General features: G+C 44.9%; 1 protein-coding gene across 1 annotated transcript in view; it reads right to left on the minus strand.

Moving 5' to 3' along the window:
* Positions 1-439: 439 nt before the first annotated feature.
* The window catches only part of LOC149348024 (DNA-dependent protein kinase catalytic subunit-like), a 135,063-nt gene continuing 108,640 nt past the window's right edge, over positions 440-26,862 (minus strand). Inside the window, exons 73-93 of the mRNA XM_089587872.1 lie at positions 24,763-24,895; positions 21,752-21,890; positions 20,853-21,016; positions 19,753-19,894; positions 18,764-18,924; positions 17,856-17,978; positions 16,389-16,477; positions 16,232-16,319; positions 14,974-15,129; positions 14,069-14,137; positions 13,226-13,358; positions 11,828-11,895; positions 10,971-11,191; positions 10,453-10,539; positions 7,684-7,818; positions 6,504-6,705; positions 5,590-5,778; positions 3,902-3,944; positions 3,358-3,460; positions 1,728-1,863; positions 440-853 (exon numbers count right to left, since the gene is read on the minus strand). Coding sequence (XP_089443998.1) covers positions 776-853; positions 1,728-1,863; positions 3,358-3,460; positions 3,902-3,944; positions 5,590-5,778; positions 6,504-6,705; positions 7,684-7,818; positions 10,453-10,539; positions 10,971-11,191; positions 11,828-11,895; positions 13,226-13,358; positions 14,069-14,137; positions 14,974-15,129; positions 16,232-16,319; positions 16,389-16,477; positions 17,856-17,978; positions 18,764-18,924; positions 19,753-19,894; positions 20,853-21,016; positions 21,752-21,890; positions 24,763-24,895 — 2,659 coding nt within the window. The 3' untranslated portion in view covers positions 440-775. The remainder of the gene's footprint in view (positions 854-1,727; positions 1,864-3,357; positions 3,461-3,901; positions 3,945-5,589; positions 5,779-6,503; positions 6,706-7,683; positions 7,819-10,452; positions 10,540-10,970; positions 11,192-11,827; positions 11,896-13,225; positions 13,359-14,068; positions 14,138-14,973; positions 15,130-16,231; positions 16,320-16,388; positions 16,478-17,855; positions 17,979-18,763; positions 18,925-19,752; positions 19,895-20,852; positions 21,017-21,751; positions 21,891-24,762; positions 24,896-26,862) is intronic.

Here is a 26,862-nt window from a genome sequence, read left to right on the forward strand (position 1 = left end):
GCGCCGTGCGTTGGCTCTGGCCACTTTTCCGGTCACGTGGGCTATTCACGTGGTACATCACATGGTGTGTCACGTGGCACCGCACTTCCGCCCCGACCACGCCCACTTTTTGGTCACTTTTTTTGCTCTAATTAATTAACTAATGATCCGATCGGCACCAAATTTTTGCCCCGCATCCTCACATCATCCTGCTTCAATTATAACCACTTTTGAGACGATTCTCTTTATAGTTTCCCACAATCGCGACGAACACAATTTTGATGACGGAAAGCCGTCGCCATAGCCAAGTAATGCTTTTGAATCAATAACACTATTGTTCATACGTAGTCATATGAGATGTTCAGGAATAACTGCATCAAACCAGAATCGAAATGACACTGGCAGTGGTATTTGTGTACATAGTGCAGTGGATATTTAGATCTTGCATTGCACCAAAATTAGCATTGTTCACCTTAATACTGCTTTCAGATACTGGTTCACACATATTTGGGCAAAATGGATGGGCAAAATGGGCAAGACTGGCTACTCAAAGCTCTGACAATGTTAATTTATCAGGACCACACAAGGAGCTACAGTTCATTTTTTTATTAGCAAAAGGTAATGAACGAAACACAACGCAAACTTAATAGCACCGGCGGAATGCTTCTTCTCTTTCTGTAAACAGTAGTGCATCAATGGATTTGCACACTGTAAGAAAAGTGAAGATTTCTCTTAATTATTTCTGATCAAATACTGAGGTAGCACATAAAACAACTGGCCTAAGGAGCACGAACTTCTATCGCCACGGCTGCCAGCCTAACCAGGTCAGTCCCAGGATTGCTGGGTCAGTTGCCTGTTCAATCAGGCACTCCACCTGAAACACATGGAAAAAGAAAAAAATTATGCTTCTTATTCTAATCCGTGTTCAACAAAATATTTGTAATAGTGGGACAGGTGCAGAAATCATATGTCACTCATTTAAACCATGCAGGAAATAACCTTCATGAAAGCTATCATGGAATTGGTGTCTTTGCCCACTTGTGTAGTTGGAATGGATATGTGATAAGAACTAATGATGAATGGCAGTCAGCCACGGTCAAGTTTTAACTTCCAAATCGAGAAACACAAAACTATGATGGTATGAAGAGATTTGGTTCAAGTGAGTCGAAAAATGATCTTGTAAAAAGGTTTGGTTTGGTTTATGGGGTTTAACATCCCAAAGCGACTAAGGCTATGAGAGACGCCGTAGTGGAGTGCTCCGGACAATTTCGACCACCTGGGGTTCTTGAACGTGTGCAGACATCTCACAGTAGTACATGGGCCTCAAGCATTTTGCCTCCACTGAAATGTGACTGCCGCGGCTGGGATTGAACCCGAATCTTTCGGGTCAGTAGTTTAGCACCGTAGTCACTGAGCCACTGCGGCGGCTTGATCTTGTAAAAAGTTTTAGTAGAAACAGACACAGACTACAGACAGACTACGAGAAAGATCGCACGCGCACAGAGAGAGACAGAGAGTGGGTGCATGCATGTTGTGATCTTTCTCGTGATCTGTGTCTGTCTGCACTGAAACTTTTTACAACATCGATATGCACCAACTTGTTTCAAAAAGAAGTTTTAAAGTGGAAAAACATTGGCATTGGAGCCATGTGATAGCTCCTTTCTGCAAGCACTCCACATGCCCTGCCGATAAAACACTTGAATAAAGTTCAATGTACAGCCAACTGTGTACAGCCAGCCTGCACTTGCCTGCTGCTGAGGTGTGAGCTTGTCTGCCTCCGAGAACTGTTGCCTGACGACACCGTGCAGCTCACTGGCTCCAAGGCAGATGCGTTCCATGTTCGCAAAGTTCTGCTGGTTTCCTTTTCCCAGCTTCAGTTCATCGCTGCGTGTTGGAGAGAGAGGCAGAGAAGGGTCCTTGAAACCCAGCCGAACAGTCCCACGAATTCCCAGCCAGTTTTCAGTAACTTCCCGTTATGTGCAAGTCATAAAATAACTAGGGGTGTGCTGCCAATAGTAGTTTTTTATTTGAAGCGAATTTGAATAGCATAGTATTAATCTTTGAACAATTTCGAAGAGCATTTCTAACACTTCTGGCACAAAAAAAAAAAAGGTTGAATAACACAATAAGCATTCTCAAAATAATGTATTTTTATAACACACAAGGCCATTACATGAAGAAAAAAAAGTGTAGAAGCTGTGTCGACTTTCTGCAAAAATGGCCATCGGAAATTGGGGGAGTCGACCAATATGCACTGCTGACATATTTGTGAGGAGTGAGACCTATTTGTGGGACCTACGACTGCTGCTTTTAATTGAGATAGCGTCATTGTTCAGCTCTTAAGCGATGGGTCCATGACACCAGCGCGACATATGCATCAACGTGCCCAGAGCCGTTCTGCATCAAGCGTCGAAAAGGGGCACCCATCTACACGTGCCTCATGCAATCTGCCCTTCGTTTGTGAATTTCATGCGGTGAAGACTTGACTGCAGCAGCTGAAGTCAGTTCAGACTTGTCCTGCGGAAATTAAGGAAGTTGGGTAGCCGTGTGTCTTCCAGTCAATGCACGCCGCCGTGCTGGTTCCGGTTCATGCGCACCCTAGATAACGCAGCCACAGACACCGGGCAGGTGCAGATGTGGGTGCCACACTTGCACCTGCTCCTTCTGTTGCCATGTGCATGCGCAGACTGGCTCCAGTATACAAATGGGTGTGCAGGCATGCAGTGCGTACGCCTGGCAGTTGTCTGTGGAGTCTGGGCTTTTGCTACGCACGCATCGCGGTGCCATCCCATAGGAGGTACACTGAACCAAAACTACACAAAGCAAGTGTTCCAGAAATGTTATTCACTCGCAACGAACGCATAGAGATTGCAAATACAAAACATTCAGATCAAATCAAATAATTTGCTACTCGACCAGATAGTCGAATTTCTCATATTCGTGCACCCCTAAAAATACTTTTTTAATAAGCTCGTAAAAGCAGACTAGAGGATGGCACTCGTTCCTGCACCTGTTTCATGTAACTGTTTAAATGTTCTGCAGTAAAATAACAATGCCCACAACGTTCCAGCAAGTACAACTTCGTGTTTTAGTGTGGCATAGGGTAGAGGCCCATTTACACCATAACAGCCTTGTCTTGCACTGACATCACTTCCATCACATCCGACTGGTGCAAAACTATTCTGTTCTTGACATACAAGTTATGTGGAAGGAGATGCAAGGAAACACCCTCCGTCATGATTGCACTGCAACATGCAAGCAACACGATTTCACTACGAATATAACTCTACGGGTAACTGCTTTCCCGAGAGCCTTTCTTGTTAAACCTTGCAGAGAAAGAGCTCAGTCACTTAAGGAGGCAGCCAGCAGTTTGCTCACCGGAGAATGTAGCTTGGGTGGTGGCCTTCCAGCTTCTGCCGAACAATGTCCACTTTCTGCCGTGGATACCAGTCTAGTGTGGCAGTCCTGCCACTCTTGTCTCCTGCGTTGTTTTTGTTTTGTTATGAAGGAAGCCACACCACATCCCAGTAGTTTTTTTAATGAAAGAGAGAAGACGTTTACCAGAGCTACATTCAACTTTGTTCAAACTTCATACATACTACAGTAGAGCCCTGAATATGTGTCCCCCGTTCATGCAGCAATACGTATTTTACGATGAATAGGTGCAGGCTGACAGCATTTATTGGGTTAACAGTACACAGATTATTTATAATAACGGCTGTTTAAAACTTCCATGTGTGCAAGTTCTATGAACATGAAAAGGCCTAACATGAAACTGCAATAAAACTAAAGCTATCTAATTCAAAACCTGTCCTGCTCTTCAGCTTTGAATTCCGTGCCCTCAGATGACGAAACAAATGGTCGACCCCATTCTTACACAGAAAAACAAAACTTCACCGCACAGAGATTGCAATCAACTTGCCTTTCTGTTGTTTGTCCAGCTGACTCTGCTTCTTGGCAAACCTCTGGAAAACAAGACACAGGACAAAAAAAGTATTCAGGTGACGGGCAGGGTTGCTAGACTACCAACTGTGCAAAACCTTTAAAGTTATAAAGGAGCCCTCTGCAGTCCTTAACGGCTTCCCTAGCATACTTAAAGCCCTTTCCCTTCAATGAAGCTGGTACTAAAGGAGTCCTTGACACATTCCTTTTTCATAAATTGTATTTACAACTTTCCTGACCTCCGCGACTCATTACTCCTACCTCCCATCAGAACATCGCGTCGTCTCTTTAATTCCCTGAGTGTTCAGCGTTAACATGGTTCTACATTAGCCTTAAATAAATCATTTCTACCTACAGCAATAGAAAATTGGAACCAGTTACCAGACCACATTGTAAATGAGCGTGACGCTACTAAACTTAGAGATGCACTAATCGAACATTACAGCAAATGAAAAATCAACCTCATGCTTTGATTTTACCATTTATTTTTCTTGTTACTAATCCCTCCTTTAGCCTATCCGCCACCATGTATTGATTAGAACTGCATCTTAACATTTCACAGTGCATTCCAGTTTTTTTTGTTTTTTATTTTATTTCCTTTTGTTTGCATTGCATTGTGTTGTATTTTACTGTATTAACATTGTTATTCGCTTTACATTGTATTTCAACTGTTCTCCCCCCTTATCTAATGCCCGAAAAGGGCCTTTAAAGGGACAGTGAGGAGAGCACTATCAATATTTTTTTTATAGCAAAATCCGATAGTTCGGCATTTCATTGCTTTGTTACCACTTGGCCGGCAGCGAAAGATGCATTTATTTCTAAGAAATTTGGTTTCGAAGTTGAAAAAGTTTTTCGCGCCGCTCTGATTCAAACTTGGGATTCTCTTATGACGACACAGGACTAAGTGACGTGAAACATGACGTAACGCAGACTCCGTGATTTCTGGCGGCCAGCAGAGCGGCCTAGCAGCAGCCGAAAAGAAAGCTACCGCCGGCCGCACGTTGGAGGCATCTATCGGCTATTGCGGCCGTCGCTACAGTCGCTTCGCTTACGTTTGCACCGGCGTTTTGCCAGCGTTACGATGGATCCCGTTGTTGAAGTCGTCAACGAAGTTCTCGCAAATAGACACCTTTAGCATACCGTGTACCTTGTTACCGTTAGCGGAATACCGGGAGCCCGCCTACCGCCGATGAGCCGGCGCTGATTCGTCCCGATGCTGCAGGCACGTGCATAGCTGCCGGGCACGTGGCGCCATCTGGCGACGTCAAGGAGATTTGCGTATGCATTGGCTGCGCCTCAGTGATTCGTGACTTCACGTGTCCTAGCGTTGCTAGAACCATCGGTTCTAGCAACACTGCTTTGTCCTATGACGTCATCACGCTTGTACTTGCGAGTTTGGCCTGTGGCTGCGATACCTGTATTTTGGTTCTTGCTCTTTTCTACGTTACAAGAGCTTTGTTGTCAGTATGAGTGGCGTTTTTGTAATCAGGAGCTGGTATTTTGTCGATACAAGCCAACTTAAATTTCTCCTCAGTGTCCCTTTAAGGGTACAATAAATGAATGAATGAATGAAGGCTTAGGACCACTGCTAAAGGGGTACACATGCTTCCACAATCGCAACAATGCAGCAATGTGATGTGAGACACAAAAGAGACTGCATCCCCCTACCAGCCAGTCGATGGTTGGCTCCTGCACAAAGACGTCCATCATGTCGAGCAGTGACCGGGACCCACTGCGCAGAGCCTGCAGGGTGTAGTGCATGGCACAGGCCATGGTGCCCCCCTTGTCGAAGGGCTCAGTCAGGGCCGTGTACTGGGGCGTCAGCCGGAAGGGGACAAGCTCCGGAACAGGGAGGAACTGGAAGGACACGGCACACTCACGTGACTCGAGAGACTGCACTATTCACAAACTATAGAATCCTATGCAATGCATGCAAATCATTAGGAAGATACTCTCGGGAAAACCTCGGCTACAGCAGTTTATGTACTACATGGCATGAGAGAGTGCATACTGACAGAGGCAACAGAGTCCTCTTCACGTTTGTACCTTCTAGTTTTCGCTGCGTGGCTGGCGAGACCATGCTCTGGCATTCCCATTCACAAAGAATGGGCATTCCATTTACCCAGTAAATGCCACTTCACTCGCAATGAAGCCAAATGTGAGGAGATTAAGTTTTCCCTCAATTACGGTGAGCTCGATAAAGCCAACAACTCCTTCTATCTGTACTCAGTACATCGAGGTTCACCTCGTTATAAACCCAAAAGAGCATTGGCAACTGGCTACCACACAGCTCCTTTTCTCATTCTGCACTGTCTTTCACCACTTGGCGGGAGCTTATGTAACACAATTTTTTCCTGAGGGTTTCCATTTATAATATTAATGCTGCTTCACAGCAAGCTTATGCTACTGCTACGCGAGAAATGAACAAATATGCACAAGTCTAGCCTAAAGTTACAAGATTAACTCATGAAGACAGCGCACAACCAGCAAAACGGTTTTTTTAACTTGTACACGTACTGTGCTTTCATAAAGGTGGTAAAAAAAAGTGATGTCCACTTGACGGGAAAGGAAGCTCGACCCACCTGAGTAGCAACCCCAAAGGCATAGCCAAAGTCGATGCCAATCTCCAGCCCACTTTTGGTGCCGACCAGAAAGTTGCCCAGGTGGCGGTCGCCAATGCCCAGCACCCACTGGGCAATGCTGATGGTCGCGTGGGACGAGACAAAGCGGGACCGCAGGGCAAAGAACGCTTCGGGGCAGGAGCTCAGGCCGAGCAGGGCTTTTCTGAAAGTCACGCAAAAAAGTGAATGACGGGAATGGAGTTTTAGTGTCATCATCGTCATCATCATCAGCCTGACTACACCCACTGCAGGGCAAAGGCCTCTCCCATGTCTCTCCAAATAACCCTGTCCTTTGCCAGTTGCCGCCACTGTATCCCCGCAAACTTCTTAATCTCATCCGCCCACCTAACTTTCTGCCGTCCCCTGCTACGTTTGCCACCTCTTGGAATCCACTCCGTTACCCTTAAGGAGCAGCGGTTATCTTGCCTTCACATTGCAGGCCCTGCCCAAGCCCACTTCTTCCTCTTGATTTCGACTAGGATGTCATTAGCAAGCGTTTGTTCCGTCACCCACTCTGCCCTCTTCCGATCTCTTAACGTTACACCTATCATTTTCCTTTCCATAGTAGCTTTAGTATACGGAACCCAAACACTGAGGCCGCTATATGCTATCTGCAGCATGCAGGAGCAGCGACGTTTTAAAGCAGGCACTGGCAGCACCTGTACTATGCTGGCCACCTGCAGAACCACTCCAGCCAGAAAGTATAAGTTTGATTATAATCCTCCTGAACTTCATTTTATTTATGACTTTACTGCACTGCAGAACAAAAGGTAGAAAAACAGTTCACTAACTACAAGAAAGGCAGTCACCTGTGACTCATTTGGTGTCATGAACATTTACGATGCTTTCTGATGTACTGATGTACAGGTGCCGTCAAAAGTAAATGGAAGGCAATATTAACGAAAAAATTTAATCATTGCCCGCTCAATTCATGCATCCTTGAATACATACGTGCAGACTAATTGTGATTGTGTGAATTGCACTGTGCACCAACAAACATGGACCATTATGCTTTAGATTTAAAGAAATTAATTTTTTTTGACAAAGCTACCTTCCATTTACTTTTGACGGCGACTGTACAGTTTTTGGTTATGCGCATTTCTTCCACGTGAACTGGGGCACTACACACAAACTGACTCACCGTAATGCCTGCTTGCTTGCTGGTCGCAGGCAACTGTGGTAGCGAGCCGCGGCTGCCTTCTCACAAGACTGCGTCTCATAGGCCTTCATGTAGTCATTGAGGGAGTGAAGCTTGTAGCTGGCCGGAACATGTTTTCTAAGGATGGCAGAGGCATTGGAAAAATTAGGAGGCAGTGGTGTGAGGCACATGAATACAACCTCATGATCATTTGTAAGCCATGAAAAGGATAGCTCCCAAGCATAAACTACTAACACTCGGCAGATCACATTATGCAGTTGCTTCCGCACAGTTGGGACATCCAGGCATTCAGGGGGGACACTGATCTTTGGGACCAAGAAATGATCCAAAAGTCAATTTTCATAAAAATGATATTTCTGGAATCTAAAGGTATTAGGTATTCTGCAACTCTCCTAACTTTTTCCTTCTGGAAATCATTATTTTGACCACAATATTAAATTTAGGTAATCGTGTCAACTGAATTTGCACAGGAGCTGATGATTTAACAGTACAAGGATTTTGGACACCTGGCCCTTCTTAGTATGTTGATATCTCGGCAATCAGAATAGGTAGAGATGTCATTTTATTTGCTAAGGGAAGCTGAAGATGCAAAGTTTCCAATAATCATGCTCCAGAAATTTACGATTTTGTTAAGTTTATCAATCCAAGATATTTGCACCTTGAATGTTGCTATTTTTGTGGGGGGGGGGGGGGGGTTTAACGTTTCAAAGCAACTATGGCTATGAGAGACGCCGTAGTGAAGGGCTCAGCAAAATTTCGACCACCTGGGGTTCTTTAACGTGCACTGACATCGCACAGTACACGGGCCTCTAGAATTTCGCCTTCATCGAAATTCGGCCGCCGCGGCCGGGATCAAACCCGTGCCTTTCGGGTCAGCAGCCGAGTGCCGTAACCACTGAGCCACCGTGGCGGGGCGAATGTTGCTATTCAGTGCTGTTAAGTTACTAATAAGGGCACTCTTTGCTCTTTACTCATTAGACAATGTAGCCATGCATTTAAAATGATTTTAGAGCACAGCTCTTAGGCGCCCGTTTCTGTGTTTCGCGGTGTCGCCGTTGTCCGTTGTAATCAGGAGAGGGTAAAAGTGCAACCTCCTTCCTCCCCTCCTTAGCAAGAAACAACAACACAAAAAAAAACAGCGCCACACTGACAGCTCTCGCCGGCGTGCGTCGTAAAACGGGGGAGAAGGAACCGCTGGAGAGCGACTAGCCTTGTGTGTGTGGCTGCCCCTGTGGGCACGTGTGGGGATTGCTGTCGTATGTTCTAGACTGTCCGAGTCGTTTCTACACGATGTTGACGGAGAGGGCATAGCCTTGCGTGCGCTAAGAGATGCCCTCCACCTCTTCACTCGCGCGACGGCGGCGGCGCCACGACAGAAAGTTCCAGATGCTCCTCGGAGCCACTCCCGGCCTTTGACCAATGAGGACGCGCGACCAGCGCGAGAAGGAGACTGCACAGCCGACACTGTGTGTATGAGCACGCCCGCCTTGGCGCGAAGAACAGACAGACGTGGAGCGAGCCTATATAAGAAGGGCATTGACCACCCGAGCCGCCATTTAAGCTTCAGTGAACAAATTGTGTTTTGTTTGTTTGCCTCTCTCTCTTGTGGTTGTACACTTTAAGTGCAATAATTCTTTTGTATTGTAATCTCTCTCAAGTGTAACTTTACTGTTAGTGGAGTGTTTCTTGAAGAAGGAATATGTCTGAAAAATAAAATGCTGTCTGTAATTGTACATACATGTCTTGCTCGCATTCTTTGCCTCAATCTATCGAAAAAGCTGGAACAGCTGATGAGCTGCACTCAAATTTTGCATTAGGAAATAACGTAATCATCAGCAATTTTTTTCTTGTCATTTTTTTTGCACTGAGGTACAAACCAATTACTAATTGTAATTAATTATCTTAAGAAAGGACTAATTTATGCAAAAAAAAAAACAATTTTAGATTTGACATCAACATGAAAAACTGAGCAAGGTTATGCAGCTTCATTAGCACTGGACTAAAGATAAAGACAATAAGTCTAAGACCAGTGTCCCCCCTTAACCTACTCAGAATAAAGTGCTCTAACGCAGTTTATTCTAGCAAAACAAATGAAAGGAATACATGAATTTAGAGAGCCAAAAGATTCCTCATAAGTCACCGTAATTTTTATTGCAAAATAAGCAACCATTAGCAAAGGAAAATTTTGCAGCGCTTTTTGGCTAAAATGAGCATGATAACCTTCAAATTGCCCGAGACTCTGCAATGGTGCAGGAGTGTCTTGGCACGCTGCCAAGTTCACCAGGCGAGCTATTGTTGCCGGCGTTCCCATCAAAACATATTCACACTGCACGCAGCATTTGGTGCTACCAAGGTCTGTGCTGGGGACAGCAATGAAGACTCAACTGAATGAAACTGCGGTATATGCTAAGAAGAGCCAACGCTCCAAAATGAATTTTAACGAACCAGCCAGTGTGTCCGGTACCCACCTGCCTGCAAGAAGTGTACCAAAAAAGGGGACCAGCCAATGTGGGTGCTCACGGAACCCACAAAAGCTCCCGCAAAACCCAGCTTGAAAACCCCAGTCTAGACTCTTGGAGCCTCACAAGTATGACAAAGGCAACCTTGCATACTTCGTACAGGGGGTTTACACGGGCAACATGATAGAGATCAAGAGAAGTCTTGCACTGATAGCAAAAACATACTGTCACAGCATAAGTCCGCACTTGAATGGCCCCAGCTCCCTGCAAAAAAAAAAAAGGAGGTGCTTACATGTCTTCCAGTTCTTCGGCGGTTAGCCCTTGCCTGAGAAACTCCTCCAGCACCATTGTGTTGTCCAACCACTGAATTATGCCGACCCTGCAGAGCAAAGAAAACAGATGCTCCCAAATGCCTGTGATGGCCTTCTGGCACCAAATCCAAACTAAAACTTACCCACACCTTGCGCCTGGGCACACCTTTTACCTCACACGTTACTTCGCTAATCGCCCTTTTTGTGGCGCACAGCCCACCCTCTACCATTCCACATGGGAATGCTCTCACCCGCCCCCAACATCCCCCCATACCGCACTCTACCCCATCCCAGCGGGAAGCTGCCCTGGCTAACACAGCCCAGAACGGCCAGCGTGACGTGATCGTCTGGGCCATCCAGATAGCTACGGCAAATGGGGCACTAAACTAAGGGCTCCACCCTCCCTCAAGGAGCCTCTCCAACCTTTGCTGATAACAAAAGTTTCCCTCCCTCTTACAAAGAAAGCAACCCCTTACCACTCACTCCCATGTCGTCGTACCTGGGTGTCAGTGGAACCACCTTGTAGGTGACGAGCTGCAGGTGCTTGCTACGACACACAGGGTCCTTGCGGAGCAGGTCGTTCATGACCTCGAAGATCTGCTCGATGCGGTCATCCTGCCGCAGGTCCTCGCCGGTCTTCACCAGGAACCGGTACTCCTTCTCGTCATCCCCGCGGATGGTGATGCGGCAGGGGCGCTGCAGCGACTGCAGCACCCGGATCTGAAGAGAGCGTGTGCATAGGTGTGCAACAAAAGAGACTGGCTTTGCCAAACGTTTCTTTGCGGCAGTTAACTGGCAGTTTGCGCCACGGAGACCAACTAAAGAACCGCGAATAAAAGGAAAAATTAAGAGAAAGAACACAATTTCACATGCAAAGGATGTTACGCAGTGTCACCTGCTCCGGTGCCACACCTTGGTGTAGCCAAAATAAAAGGTAACATGTGTAATCAGACGTCAGTGCACATTACGGAACTCCAAATGCTCGAAGTTATCTGGCATCTTTTACAATGGGCAGAATGCAAACTTGGTGTTCAAGGTGACCAATTCTGAAATGGTTTTGTTACAAACACTGTACAGTTTTAGTGAGGATCTTTTTTGATCAGTGAATCCAGTTTTAATTTTCGCCTCCCCTCTTAAATCTGCCTCATGTGGTAAACCTCACTTGCAGCCTCCAACTTTCCCTTTGGCAAACTGAGCATTTGATCATGCCATCTCTCCATCTCATGCTGTAGCCTCCCCCAGTTTGGTACAGCGTAACAGTGTTATGTGGCCACACATACAAATCTTCCTGACACTGTTCAATGGCCTTGTCAAGAGGAACGGGCACTGCCAGGAATAAAATAAAAGGAGGCTTACATTTTCGTCGAACCCGAAGATCTTGACGTGGTACTCTGGCATGGGCCTCCCTTTGCCTGTGTACTGGCCTAGAAGGCAGTCGCAGACATGGAAACATTCAAGTTCAACAAGGCAATACAAAACAATGCTTGCAAAGAGATAGGGAAAAATGACATGCCATTAGACTGCTACCTTTATAAAGCTAGAAGGTATCACAGAGATAACTCTACAGGGCGCTCTTCCATTTTAGTGGTGACAGCTGATTCAGGCACTTCAGCAAAATGCAAAATTAGTCGTCATTAAAAGCTGGCAAGGTTATGTTTGGTTTGGTTTATTGGGGTTTAGCGTCCCGAAGCAACTCAGGCTATGAGAGACGCCGTAGTGAAGGCCTCTGGAAATTTCGACCACCAGGGGTGCTTTAACGTGCACTGACATTGCACAGCACACGAATCATGACAAAAATAAAATAGCAGCATGACAGCATGCCGAAACAAAATAAAACGCTACCATATATAACTGTGTAAAGGCTGCACCCCCCAGCTTTGCAGCCATTAATTTGGAAAAAAAAAAATTCCAGTCAAAAGAGTTCAGCTTCGCGTGTGTATCATTTTGTCTGCATGGCACGCCTAGAACTGTTATCACACGAGAGCCTCGCCATTACAGAGCACTGCCGCAGCGCTGTTAACTCGTCTTATCAGCGAGGTGCTCACACCTGAGAGGACAACAAAATTTTCAGAACAATACTATGTCACCCAAAAATCAGGATGGCATGCATCCATGCAAGTGCCATGCTTCTCTGTGATGTAAAGACCGCCCAGTTCGGGCGTCGGCAAACTGGTAGCAAGCATGCTGCTTGCCCACTGTCGCTAGGCTCAGCATTCTTCACTACCACAGCCATAGCCAAGGTGGTTTGAAATTACAGCCGATTACCAATTTTTACGACTCTGTAGGGACTGCAAAAATGTTAAAAAAAATAAAATTTCACTGAAAAAAAAAAAAACATTTAACTTATTGCCAATATGCCGAATGAAGATGCTGATAGTTTTGTGCATATGCTGCAGCTCCACATGACTAAATCTTGCCGCACGTTGTGTGCACAGACGATGGGCGGCACCCGCTTTCACAAGCCCGGCCCATCAGAGAGCCTTAATTTCTTCATTATTAGTCATTAGCGCCTTAGAGTGCATGGAAAATTCAAGTCTGCTCTTTTGTGCCAAGGCGAAAAGAACAGGTGACTCTAACCTAAGGTCACATTAGGAACGACAGGAATGACGAAGACGGTGAACAGGCCCGCATACTCTGGTGATGAACAATAACGTTAATTTGCAAATTACAGGTTCAACTGGAGAAATCTTGCAAAGGTCGCACTTGCAAGTTGCTTGGCTTTGATATTCTATTTTTCTACATTCAGGCACACACCTGGGATCTCCAAACTGTGCTCCTGGTTGACGGAGTTGAAATTGCTGAGCCAAGGTGAGATGTCCTTGAGCACCTTGGGAGGCTCTCCAGGCTTGTAGCTCTGCATGATCTTGTTGTACTCCTCCTGGAATTCCTGTGAGCCAAGGAAAAAAGGAAGTGAACACCATAATAATCCATTAAAAAAAGAAATACACAAGGACACATGCTACCCAATGCAAAATTCATTTCTGCGGTACCATACGAAATATATGCAAGCGAAAAAAAAAAAAAGTAGCAGCACACACATGTATGCTTACAGGCCAAGAGAGAGATTTAGAAACAGGTCTTGACAGTGACCAATGTGACATGCTATTTCTATTATTACTGAATTTTGATTAAAAGCCACCATTAAACCCTTAAAGCTAGCTGCCAAAGCAGATGACAGCCATTAATTTTATACAGCTGTTCTGAAGACTGCCATGGCTAGGGCTAGTTTCCCGTGATTCTGAAAAAAACAGAGGGTTTAAGCATTTTTTGCAGCTATGGACATTAGCAGCCACATTCTCTTTCTGACGTTACTGTTGTTACAGAGATTACAGACAAAAAATCTTTAACTGATAAATTACTATAAAGGCCCATAAGAAATGACCTAATTAGAATATTTTATTTTGCCATATATTTCCTTCCAGCTGAGATAGTTGAAATCTAAATGCATATATTCAAAAACAGCATTCAATGATATACCTAGGTGCTAAGTTTCAGAAAGATATGTTAACAAATAAAAAAAAAGTTTTTAAGACCCTCATCTCCCCTTAAAAATTCATGCTTTGCAGTCAAGCCACTATAAGAAATTGGGACGCTTACCTTCTGTGTCATGGTAGCCAGCTTCTCCCCTTGGGTACCGAAAGCTTTAAAGATTTTCTCTTTCATTTTCTAAAAAAACAAAAAAAAAATGAGAGTGAAGTGAAGAAGAGGCCAGGCGCTCAGCATTTTCTGGAGCTCTATTTTGTCTATAATAACCAAAATACTATGTTTTCATATTGTCACGTAGCGGTGACAATACTGTCGACAAAAGACGAGCGGAGTAATACAGCGCCGAAACGAACTCTTTATTGCGTCGACTTGTGCTCGCAAAAAAACTAAATAACTCAGCGGCAGTGATAGCAACAAACATGCCCGGTGATCATGGAGGAACAGAATCACCGCCGTTCTCAACCACACTCAATTTAAAGCTGGCTAAGAACCTTCGAGATAAAGTGCCGAAAGCAGCTACAACAACTTTGTACAATGCAGAAGTAGCTAAGCAGGGCTGCAAACATTCCAGATAAGTCTGGTTGCATCTACCATCACAAACAAAGTGATAAAGTCGCATTGCGGCAACTTCAAGAATAAACAAACAAACATTGCAAAGCCTTGTGGAAGGGAGGAGCAATGTTTATGTGTGAACAAGAACAAAACTAAAGAGGAAATATCAACAAGAAAAAAACAAAACAAATTGTAGCAGGATTTCTGGGGAAATAGCTTAAGGACAGCTAGCCAAAATGCCGGTCCGAGCTTCGGTCATCAAGCCAGCGATCTCGCGCCGCGCGCTAGCGGAGCGGCTGCCGCCGCTGCTCATCTTCCTCTTTACAAAACAAACAAACAGCAAATGCGATACATGATATTTAGTATCTTATGAAGAAACCTTGCTCCAAACAACAAAATTATAAAATGTCGAGCAATGCCTCTAGTCAGTGAATCTACTGAGTGAATTGAGAGATGGGGCATGCCTCGGAAAAGCGCTGATGGACGCGACTCCACGAGGAACGGCTGGCAGAGTCACGGCCGCACACTAGCAACTGGGAGACGACCTTCTTGAAGAGCTCCTTGAGAGACGCAGCGCCTTGCTTTTCAACCAGGGCGTCCTTCACGGAGTCACACCAGACCTGCATCCACAGAACAAAGCAACATCATATTTTCGCTAATCTAAGCAGCCCTCTGACAGGGGCGAAATACAGAAACGCCTGCGTACTGTGCAATGTCAGTGCGCATCAGAGAACCTCAAGTAGTGCAAATTAGGCCACTACACTTCACTGCAGTGCCTGTTTCTCTCGGCTTTTCTCACTCTCTTCTTCCCTTACAGCACAACTGAGGTGCCCAACAAGACCATAGGACAGTTACCAAGCCTTTCTTTTACTCTTACCTGCAGTTAATAATATATTATTATTGCACTCCAGTCTCATTATTTCAAGCTCACTTATTACGAACCACGGGGCTGTTTAAACTGTCCAATCAAAATAAATTTTCAATGCATTTCAAATTAGAATCACCAAGAGTCAATTGCATCATTATTAGGCATCCTCAGATCAATGAACAAAGAAAGTTCTTTTTGGCGTTACAATTTCTTTTTGCTTACTAAGCACGTCATTTCACATTTGTACTACTTTTTATAATCATAGGTTAGAGAAAAAAAGTGGAGAGGTGGGGAGAAGCCTAGATCTCACGAAGCTGCTTTGATGAAAAGATGATTGGTTTTGTGGGGTTTAACGTCCCAAAGCAACTTATGAGAGACGCCGTAGTGGAGGGCTCCGGAAATTTCAACCACCTGGGGTTCTTTAACGTGCACTGACATCGCACAGTACACGGGCCTCTAGAATTTCTCCTCCAAAGAAATTCTAGCCGCCGCGGCCGGGATCGAACCCGTGTCTTTTGGGCCAGCAGCCGAGCACCATAGCTACTGAGCCACCGCGGCGGCGCTGATGAAAAGATGAAAAAGAGCACTACGGAACACACTGCTTAGTTTTCCAATATTTTTAATGCACCTGTGTGGCTTGCGACATCACCTGTGATGTACTGCTACTTAGTTTCTTAACAACAAACCTCCAAAATATGTTGCAAAAGTGTGAGAACATGGCGACTGCCAAAGAGAGAAAAATGAATGTTGAATGTACGAATCAGGCTATCTTCATGAGTGCACACAACCTAATTAAATGACAAACCATGTAAAAAATCTACAAACGTATGCTCCTCGGAATCTTGCCTACGTACCTTGAAAGCGATCTCTGGAAACTGCAGCTGTTCGAGAGCTCTGATGAACTCGTTGACAAGTGGTATTTTGTCCATGGTTTGCTGCAGGCTGGCAAAAGAGATGAAATGAGTCAGTGAGCGAGCCAACACTTTTAAAATGAGTGAGCGGGTAACTCACCGGCCCACAAAGGCCTGGCAGGCTTTCTTAGTCTTGGGACACTCGAATGTGTAAGCACTGGAGCTCATTCGAAATGGGTAAACTAGGGCCTGGTGGGGGGACAAAAAAAACGTGCAAGCGAACAATTCAGATGGCTCTCCAATATTCATTCTTCAAGAACCCTATGTCTTATATTCACATGTTCCACAAGGCATGAGATAGTACCTCTCAAATATTTCCCACTAGTGCCTGGTCTTTGCTGGATTGATACAGTCGGCTACCATCATTGGCTCAAAAACAACACGCACAGCATAACGGTGCTCAATTCCTACGCGTTAAAGACATTGTGGCGCGTACACAGTCTCTCTCATGAACTGAGGCATGCTTCCTATGAAATAAATAACAACTGAAGGGGATGCTTAAGGTCTACACTAAGGGTATGACGTGGAAGTGTTAATAGATTAATGCCCATGCATGCGAAATTGGCCATTCTAGAGTTTACACTCACAGGTCCCTGGGAGCCCTCATACCACTCCTCGTTCAGTGGTGCACCACTTTGCTACAATGGCAGGTGCTGCCACCTGTGGGGATCGTGAGACCCAGGTTGCTCTTTCCGAGCAACCTCTCACGAGCAATCATTAATTTAACCGCCACCTGCCACGGTGGTCAGTTTGCTCACAATCCGATGGGGAGGTTGTGATGACGTCACAAGTTCACGTGACTTACGTTGCCCACCTAGGTCGCTTCTATGGGGATTTTTCGCTCACAACGCCAACGCCGCCTGATTTTCTACAGAACGGGAGCCTTAACGCTCTCGCGGTAAAAATAAATTTCTAGTGCAAAGGACTAAGATATTGCAGATAAGAGATCTCAGATGCAGGACTGATTTTTCCAGGCACAGTATCACAACTGCCACCTTATAATAGTACATTTGATTTATCAGTGCACCCAGAAGAAGAATGAAAATACGGCGCCACCACAATGTCCAATGCTCATGGAAGGTAAGCATTCTTCCAAAGTGAGAATGATTTCACACAAAAACTTACTCTGACAGAAGCACAAAAAAATAAATGTTTACTCCAAGAAATATCACAGTGTGCTATAGAGTGCTTGGGTCAGATGGCCTTTTCACGAATCAAAATCGAGACAGCTGAAAGAATGCTTCGCAAGCGATATAATGCATCGTTAATACATTCTAAACTCTAATTGTATTTGCAAAACACTCCTCAGTACATGAATGCAACAAAAAAATATAAAGTAAAGAACAGAGGAACAAATGGCCAGCTTTCATCAATTTACAACAATCGCACAGAAGAGGAACATTTCACAAGTACAACTACAGTGCATTTCCTTATGATTACAAGATTTCTAAAAGTATATGCATTAGTAGGCAACGTCTATGCAGCTCAACGCCAACAGTCAATGCTTGCACATCACTGCTGAGGTACATGCGTGAAAATGTGGAGCCGAGCCTGGTACCAAACTTACATTAGGGTACTGACGAGCCACGCTGTCAACGATGTTGAAAAGGAATGGCCCCACTTGCTTGTCGAGCAGTGCCAGAATTTGGTTGATCCAGCGAAGGAACATCCAGCATGGCACCTTTGAGCACTGGAAGGAAAATGGATATTAGTACAGTTTTAACATTTTACTGTTCATTATAGCCATGCATCCAATTGAAGTATAACCATTACTTTGGCACAGCAGAACAGACATTAGCAAAAGACGCTACTAAGCCAAACAGCCTTGGGATAAGTGACATAAGGAAAAGCATCGCAAGAAGAGTTAATGCCCTAGAAGTGTTTGCAGTTCTCAGAAGGATGAGCCAAAAATCATATATGAAACAAATGTAGTGCACGTTGTTCATCTTACTAACATGGTTAATGCACAGACATGACAAAAACATATATGCCAAGTAATGGACTGAATATTTCAAGCTCGCAGCAGAACAAACATTTGTTTGATTTATGCGGAGTTTAAATTACTGAAAGCCTTTTCAGTTAACCTTGGTGAAAAAGACCAGTGACTGTTCAAATATACCAGAAGTTCGAACTGAGTTCCAATCAGCAAGAGTCCATCGTGCCTGAAGAAAATAACACCATGGCAAAGCTAAAGTGCTAAATACCCAAAAATTAAAGGCTTAGCTTCACACCTGTTCAACAAAACACACCCTATACGGCCGCACACAAGTCAACACCGAAGAAAGTCGACCCCCCCCCCCCCCCCCCCCCGTCACAAAGCTTGCCCCCTCCCCTAAAGAAGTTTCATTTGAAATACAGGTCGACATGAACCCGCCGCTGCACACTGATGTGCAGTTTCCCGAGCAGGAAACTGAACAGGAGTTTCATAGCACCCAGAGCATGAATTTGTAAACGTGTCTGTACACTGTCACTTGCCTGCTCAATGAATGCATCCCCACAGGAAGGATAAGTCTGGAGAAGTTGCAGGAGTCGTGGAAACATGTCCTGTGCCTGGTCATGACCCAGTCTCATGGCGGTGAGCACGGCATCCACCAGGAGCTGCGGACACTTGTCACGTCGACTCAAACTCGGCTCACCTGAGGTGTGCAGTGTTTTTATTGTAAAAAGTGGTCAGCTCATGACTGCCATCTCATTGGCAGTGCCAGTTACATTAATGGTTCGGCTTTGGCTGGCTTTTTTCTGGATTTACAAAGTGACGCGCCAAATTCCAATCGGCTTATTCTCTAGCTCCGCGAATCAAAGCTGATGTTTCAGTGGGCAATTTTGACCGATTATGGGTTAGATCAGAGGCAACTTGCTTTCCAGTGGACTACCCCGCCTTGCCTCGCACAGCTGCAAAGTTAAACTTGTGTTTCAATCACCGATTTGGAGTTCCCAACACCACAGCAGACCTTCTCTTTTGTGCATTCAGAGTGATGCTCCGGGTCATTGATTGGAATATGCCATAATGAGAAAGCACAGTGTATAATTCAGCTGAGCAGATTTCACTTCAATTACAGCAAAGTTTTTATCTCGAACGAGGGCTTCCGGCAAATTATAGAACTGACGCCGCACTATCGGTGACTTGATTTAAGCGCCTTAGAACAGAAGAGGAGGCAGTAATTTCATCACATTTTTACACACCCTAAAAAGAATTGCCGACATGGTTTCATAAATGCTAGCCCATGTTATATGTGCTTAAGTTTGGATGAAATGCTAGCCCATGTTATGTGTGGGTCAGTTGGGATAGCCACCAAACTGTGCGACTATGCAGCTCAGCAAAATGGTCATGCCTGACAAATTACCAAAGCGCAACTGTGTGTTAATTGTGTGGCTTGCTCTCTCTTTGCATTCTGCTCGAAGAACATCCATTCTCCCACCAAACTACACTCGTCGCAATACGCACAACGAAGACAAAAACATACCGCTGTCCTCCATCTGCAGGATTCCACTGCAGAAAACAGCCAAGCTCAGGTGTGCGTCGGCTTTGAGTTCCACAGGTGCCTCATCTATGGCAATGGCAGCCAGGTGTTGGTGCAACGCTTCGTCACAGACCGACTGCGCTGTCTGGAAGAATAAAGAAAACTTTTCACGTTCAGAAGAACTGAGAGAGGTGAGATGCGCCTTGGAGTGACACCTTGTTCTGCCACCAACTACCGCAACCTCAGGCAAAACTTAAACTAGCAGTGCGCGCAATTTTGTTGTTTAAGTATGGACTCAAATGCAGTCAACTCTCAATAACCTGACCTCCAAAGGGAATGAACATTAGTTAAAATTATGTAGAGTTTGAAATAAGGGTAGCCTTTTTTTAATACACACGACCATGGCAGTGAGCAAACCATCAGTTTGAATGAAGCGGAAGTCTGAATGCATGACTCACCTGTAACCACCTGTTAAATACATCCGCATAATGTTTCAAATTTCATACTACTGTGACAATTCCCCATCCTCAGCTGTTGCAAAACGCTGAACGGGCTTAAATGTGTGAAACATTTGGCGTCCACTCTGTGAAGCATGATAAGTGTACCATCAATGTGTCTCAAAGTCGGAGTACTTTTTTCTTTATGGGGTTTAATGTCCCAAAAAGCGAGTCAGGATATGAGGGACAGTGTAGTGGAGGGCTCCGGAAATTTCGACCACCTGGGGTTCTTTAACGCGGACTGACATCGCACAGTACACGGGCCTCTAGAATTTCGCCTCCATCGAAATTTTATCGCCGTGGCCAGGGTTGAACCCGTGTCTTTTGGGTGAGCAGCCGAGCGCCATAGCCACTCAGCCACCATAGCGGCAAGTGAGAGCTACTAGCTGTGCAATGCGAATGGAGAAAACAGTAAGGTAAATAGCTGTTGCTTCATAACTTCTCAAAAGGGAAAGAAGTCTGGGACTGTTTTCCTTTGTCACACTGTTCATTCAACATGCAGAATGACCAGTCAACAGGCCAGGCTCAGTGCCCAATTGTGGCTAAGAGAGAAGCCCCAGAAAAGGAAAAAGAAATAAGAAAGTAGAAGAAATAATAGTGACTCACAATGGGTTGCCTGTCCTTGGAAAGCTTCAGCGAAGCCTTCTGGTCCGAGGTCATCTTTCCGCCAGCCCTCAGGATCGATGAGAGACCGGACATGACCCGTCCTTTCAGCATCTTGTATTTCACACTGTGCACATGGTCTACTGCAGCATTTCCAGCAGCCGCATCTAAAACAAGGGATTGCAAAATAGCAATGCCAAACGGCTGTGACACTAGCCTTTTTTTGAGACTGCATCATGTAATATGCTGTCCTATAAACCGCTCTTTCATTCCTGTTAGCGTCTACATTAACACAGAGCACGAATAACAACAGGGTCAGCCATTCTATTCTAAATGGCAAGACAAGCTTGCCAACTTAACAACAAAACGAAAGCCAGTGGTACCAAGAACAGGGTGCGAATTTAAGGAAGTTGCTACCATTCAATGGCACACACAGTTGTATTCAGTGGCAGATGAGCAACAAAAGGTGAAGATTAAAATAAAGTTTAGAAAAGAAGTTATGTACAAACATAAAAGGAACAAAAAGAAGAAAAAGAAAGAAGCCCATATCTGAATATCCACCATAACATTTCAAATGGATGCACTAGAATAATGATTGCATTCATGACATTGGTTGTCAAAATGTACATATTAGCTAATATTTTACCCGCGTAAAAAACATACCCCCCCCCCCCCTAAAATTTTCATATATTTTCAAGAAGAAAAACATAGGTTTGTGCAAGAAAATAGAGTATATTCTTGAGCCTCAAGACATTAAAACCTCTGACTTGGCAATTCCATGACCATTGCTTGGCAACTAGCAAAACTAGCAGAAAAAAGACAAGTTAATGAAACAGCTAAATAAATGGGCTGCCAGTGACAACCGAACCTGCAACAGTAAATGGCTGCCTCCAAAGACTTACCGATTTTCTCAAGCATGCGAATGTGTGAAGCAAGCTGCTTGGCCGGGGGTTCATTCTCGGAGGCCTTCTGAAGCATGTTGCAGTACGTTTCAACGTAATGCCAGTCTGCCCAGTCACGGAGCTGCTCACTGAGCCTCATCTGCAAAACAGTGAGATCAACTGCATCACACAGTGTAAAATTTATATATACAGTAGAACCCCGTTCATACGTTTTTCACCGGACCGGGAAAAAAAAACGTAACAGCCGGGAAAACGCAACAGTGAGGAAAGCACCGAAAATTAATGAAAACAGTGCAGCTTTGACTTGAAACAATTTATTTCCGCAAATTGACCCTAGGACTTTAAAAAATCGAGAATGGTGGATTGCAGTTTCTTTCGCTCACTGGAAAGAACAACGCGTTTCTCAATAGCAAAGGCCGCATTGCTGTCAGCGTCGCTTTGCGGTGCGGCCACACCGCACGCAGCAGTGCTGTGCAGTTCACGCGCTCACTGCAGTCCACGCTGAAGCGACGTTGTGCACAGCGTCAAGCACTGAAATGTTCATAGGCTGCTCGCCGCGCTGCTCCGCGTAGGCCGCCCTGACTGCCTGTCGACTGCGTTTAGTACGTCCAGCTTTTCCTCAAGGGAAAGCGCCTTCCGCTTATGCAACGCTATCACGCCATCAAAGCACGATAAAGATGTTGTTGCGACTGAGAGAAGGATGAAAAGGAAATTGCACGGGCCTGCCGACTGGCTCAAGGCGAGCCACCACCGCTGTCACTTGCAGATAGAGGAGAGTTAAAAGATAAAAAGAAACAGTGAAAGAAAAGAAAAGACGCGCGTCGCAACAACTGCGGACGCTGGCTGAGAAAAACAGATAAGCGACCGCTGCCGCGGGCCTCCTCCTCACCACCACCCACGATAAAGATCGCGGCATTCGTTCGGCGTTCGCGAGGCAGATAGCCATCTAGTGGCGGCCTCTCCAACTCGCGTGCGGCTTCTTGCAGCCAGTTCCGTAGCCAAGACTGGCCAAGACTCGTCTAAAATCAAAATGCCGGTTGGCGCGCATTGCCCGGGCGGGTTCGGGGGAGCCGGTTGCGACGTATCATGCGGGATCGTTTCCTCGGCTACGACGTAACAGCGGGGTTCCCGCGGGGTTATATTTATAACATTGGATCCTATGGAAGCTATGCCGGGACCCGAAGAAAACGACATAACAGCCGGGAAAACGCAGCAGTGAGGAACGTAACAGTGGGGTTCTACTGTAGTTTGAATTACTAAATTGTCGGAACATTGCCGGAACACGAAAGCACGTTTTTTGTTTGCTTGATCACTCCATACTGCATTACATACCTGATGCCAAAACCCATGACACTTGTTCTGTCACCTTTACAACTCTCCTAGTGTGAGCTCTGCCCCTCGTTTTGGTCAACCACGACATGTGGGAAAGCCCACTCGCAAAATTTTGCATGAGGCTCCCAAAGGGGCGAGTAGAAGTGCCACTGGCGGAGCAAGCGATCATGTAAAAATCCCACCTATTGAATGGTGCACTGTAACCCACATGCCTCTACCATGCACGTAACAGCAGGTGTGATGACGACAGGAAAGCCTCTTTTAGAAGCAGTCTCGTTCTGACACCTCACTTAGTTCCCCGCTGTTCTTCTCGCGTGGCGAAACTGCGTACTCGTCACAGGCTGTTCCCGCAATGGAGCCTCCTGACAAGGGTTCACTGTAGTTTCACATTTTCGGCATTTTTTTTTTTTTGAACAGGGGGGGGGGGGGGGGGGGGGCAGCGGTATTTCATTACTTGATCTTCAGATAATTAGGGTATTTCGATCCCTTGAACTCTGAATTAATGAGAATTTACTACCCATCATGTTATTTTTAATTTTCAGTCATGTGTCAATTCATGGATTTCATTTTGTCACTCAATTTGCGTGGCCATATTATTACAGGTTGCATACTGTTATGCTGTCTAATCGAGCAGTATGCATTTCTGTGCTTGCCATGTTTTTTCAGTATGTTACTGAGTCAGTCAAGGTTTATTTAATTTTGGCTGCAAAAACCACGCACTATTTTGAAGAAAAAAAGTTAAGGACAGAAACATTTGTCTATTTATATTTTTGTGATATATTTTTTCATACTGAACAGGTACTTGATTCGATATTTGAAGGCATTTTTTCTTCATATTCGTATTTTATTTGAAAATTTCAGTACTCGCATACCGCTATTTTTTTGGCAAACTTCAATACTGCAGCAGTAGAGTATAATATGGTTGCAAAAATTTTTTTTGGCTTCGTGGACGGACTGTGGCCCTAGCTCGCATTTATAACAATGTTTTTAGAGGCTTGGCCTCGATTTCATATTCTATTCTATTCACTTATCATCTAATAAATGACTTTTTTTTACCCACACCTCTCACTGCAAATCGTGCCCCTTTATAGCAAGATCACAGGAGGAATAAGCACTAAGAACAAAGCAGAGCAATCAACAATCAAGACTTTGAAACTGCTTGAACTATCAAAGTTTGATTTCACATGACTAGCATGCAACAACATTCTTCTAACTTCAGTAAAAAGGTTAAGCCCTCGAACATACTCTAAGTACAAGTACAAACAGCGATAAAGATAGCTTGCAGCTAGCAATGGCCTGCTTAACAGGAAACAGGCAAAGCGGGTGAGGGAGCAAACGCGGGTTAATGACATCCTAGTCGAAATCAAGAGGAAGAAATGGGCTTGGGCAGGGCATGTAATGCAAAGGCAAGATAACCACTGGTCCTTAAGGGTAACGGAGCGGATTCAGGGAAAAGGCAAGTGTAGCAGGCGGCGGCAGAAAGTCAGGTGAGCGGATGAGATTAAGAAGTTTGTGGGGATACGGTGGCAGCAACTGGCACAGGACAGGGTTAGCTGGAGAGACATGGGAGAGGCCTTTGCCCTGCAGTGGGCGTAGTCAGGCTAATTATGATGATGAATGCACCACAGAAATGGTGAATGAATTCAGGGCAGAAAATGCGATATCAAAGCTTGCCGCACCTGTTCAATTTCGACGACAGACCTCAGTGCCATGGGGACATTCTCCTGCTGAAGCATGGCACTGGCGAAAGCATTCAGGATAAGTGCCTTCTCCTCGGGCACGGGCCGCCCAAGGGACTTGATGAGAAAGCACCTGAGCAGTAAGCAAAGAGAAGAACAGAGAACTTAATAAAAAACTCAACAGAAACTCAACACGAACTCTCAGCATCTACTCCAGAGCTAAAAAGACTACGTATTTGCCACAACTGCATTCGCAGCCGTTTTTTTTTTTAACAATTTTCTGCCAGTGCGACTTAACAACAACTTATTTCGTATGGAAGCATAAACTGTGTAATGTGAACACTGCAGTTTTTAAGCAGGTTCCTGATAAGCTCCATTTCTAAGTTATACCTACAAGGTGAAGGAAACGGGTACCTAATGTGCCCCAGTGGAAATTGCTCCACCAGTATTTGCTCTGGCTCTTTAATGATCATTAGTGATATTCAGAGCAAGGACAAATGTTGAAACTGGCAACCTGTTACTGCTTAAATTTCAGAACTGGCACAAGTCAAGAAACAAAACAGCAGGTGTGGATACTGTGCGAGAAGAGTTGGGATAGTACATGCAAATTGACAGCGACAGTTTTATCACGACTATCATGCAGCTACAAAAAGCCAGGTGAGACTTGTATGAAGGTGCGACTCTTTCTGAGAAATTTTCTATGAAGGGAGCAGTTTACAGGGTGTGGTGACTATTACAAAAATGTCACTTACAGACAACAAAGTATGGTCCTTTTCTATACACAACCCATTAACAGTACAATTAGGCCTGGGCGAATATCGATAATTTTGAGTATTTCGTCGAGCAGGAAAGTATTCGAGTCGATCCCAATGTTTGGTATTCAAAATCTCAAAGTATTCCCCACGAGTCAATAATGTTTCTGGAACGCTTACTTCGTGTGGTTTTGGTTCAGTGTACCTCCGGGATGGGATCATGGCGTGCATTGCTTACGCTCAGCAAAAGTTTATGAAGTAGTCGTTTAAAGACGGCACGTACACGACACAATCGCAATTAAGACCAGCAGTAGGGGGTCTTATAGAGAGGTCTCATCCCTCAAACATGTTGGCTCCGCATGTATGTCGACTCCCCCAATTTCAAACGGCCATTTTTGCAGGACGCTGCCACAGCTTCAATCAGTGCAACAAAGCTTCAATGCATTCTCCCTTTTTTTTCATGTAACAGCATTGTGTGTTGAAAAAATACATGATTTTTAAAATGCCTGTTGCACCGTTGAATCTTTTATGCATGCCAGAAGTATTCGAAATACAGTCAAACCTCGAGATAACGAGCACAGATATTACGAATTATTGGCTATATCCAACTTTTCGTACATACTTTTGACAAATTCATGCAATTTCTACTTTATATATGGAAGGCTGCTGGTCATGAAATGGGTATATCGAACTCCCCAGCACCAAAGTATGCCCGTTCGGATGGCAGGTGGCAGGCTTCGCCACACTGCACAAATGACTGGTGATGGTGTGGTGTGTATGGTTGCAGTCAGGAAGTCAGCAGGCGTTCATGCCTATGGCATCCATCTACAGCACTGTAAAAGCAGCACTGGTGGTTGTAAGCTTGCAGTAACAATCCTGCGCTGCGCTCATGTCAGCTGCCGCAATGGTGGTGAAATCGGCGATAGCTTTCGTTCTGACATACCACTTTCTATGCGACACGACTGTAATGCAAAGAAGCTTAACCTGCACCTGTGGTGCTTTGCGGTGGAGCCAACTTAACTGACGCTAGGTTTTTGCGGTTTTCAGCATAGTCGTGAGCGTCTTCGAAACGCCACCAAAACCTGAGAAAACGCCTCTCAGTTTCACAAGTAAGGATCGCCAGAATTGTATTTCCCTTAAATGACTAAATTGCACCACTGTTGTGCGTGTTTCTGAGGAAATTATATATTACGAATTTCAGTTATAGAGAACTATTTTACGATTTTTTACTTGTTCACTATAACAAGGTTTCGCTGTATTCGCTTAAAAATTATTCGAAGAAAATGACTGTCTGCTCTGAATTTGTTTCAAACCAAAAAAACCACCACTCACACATGCCTAGGTACAA

The sequence above is a fragment of the Amblyomma mixtum genome, chromosome 4 (genome assembly GCF_055824585.1).
Source record: "Amblyomma mixtum isolate Tamu chromosome 4, ASM5582458v1, whole genome shotgun sequence".
Lineage (NCBI taxonomy): Eukaryota > Metazoa > Arthropoda > Arachnida > Ixodida > Ixodidae > Amblyomma > Amblyomma mixtum.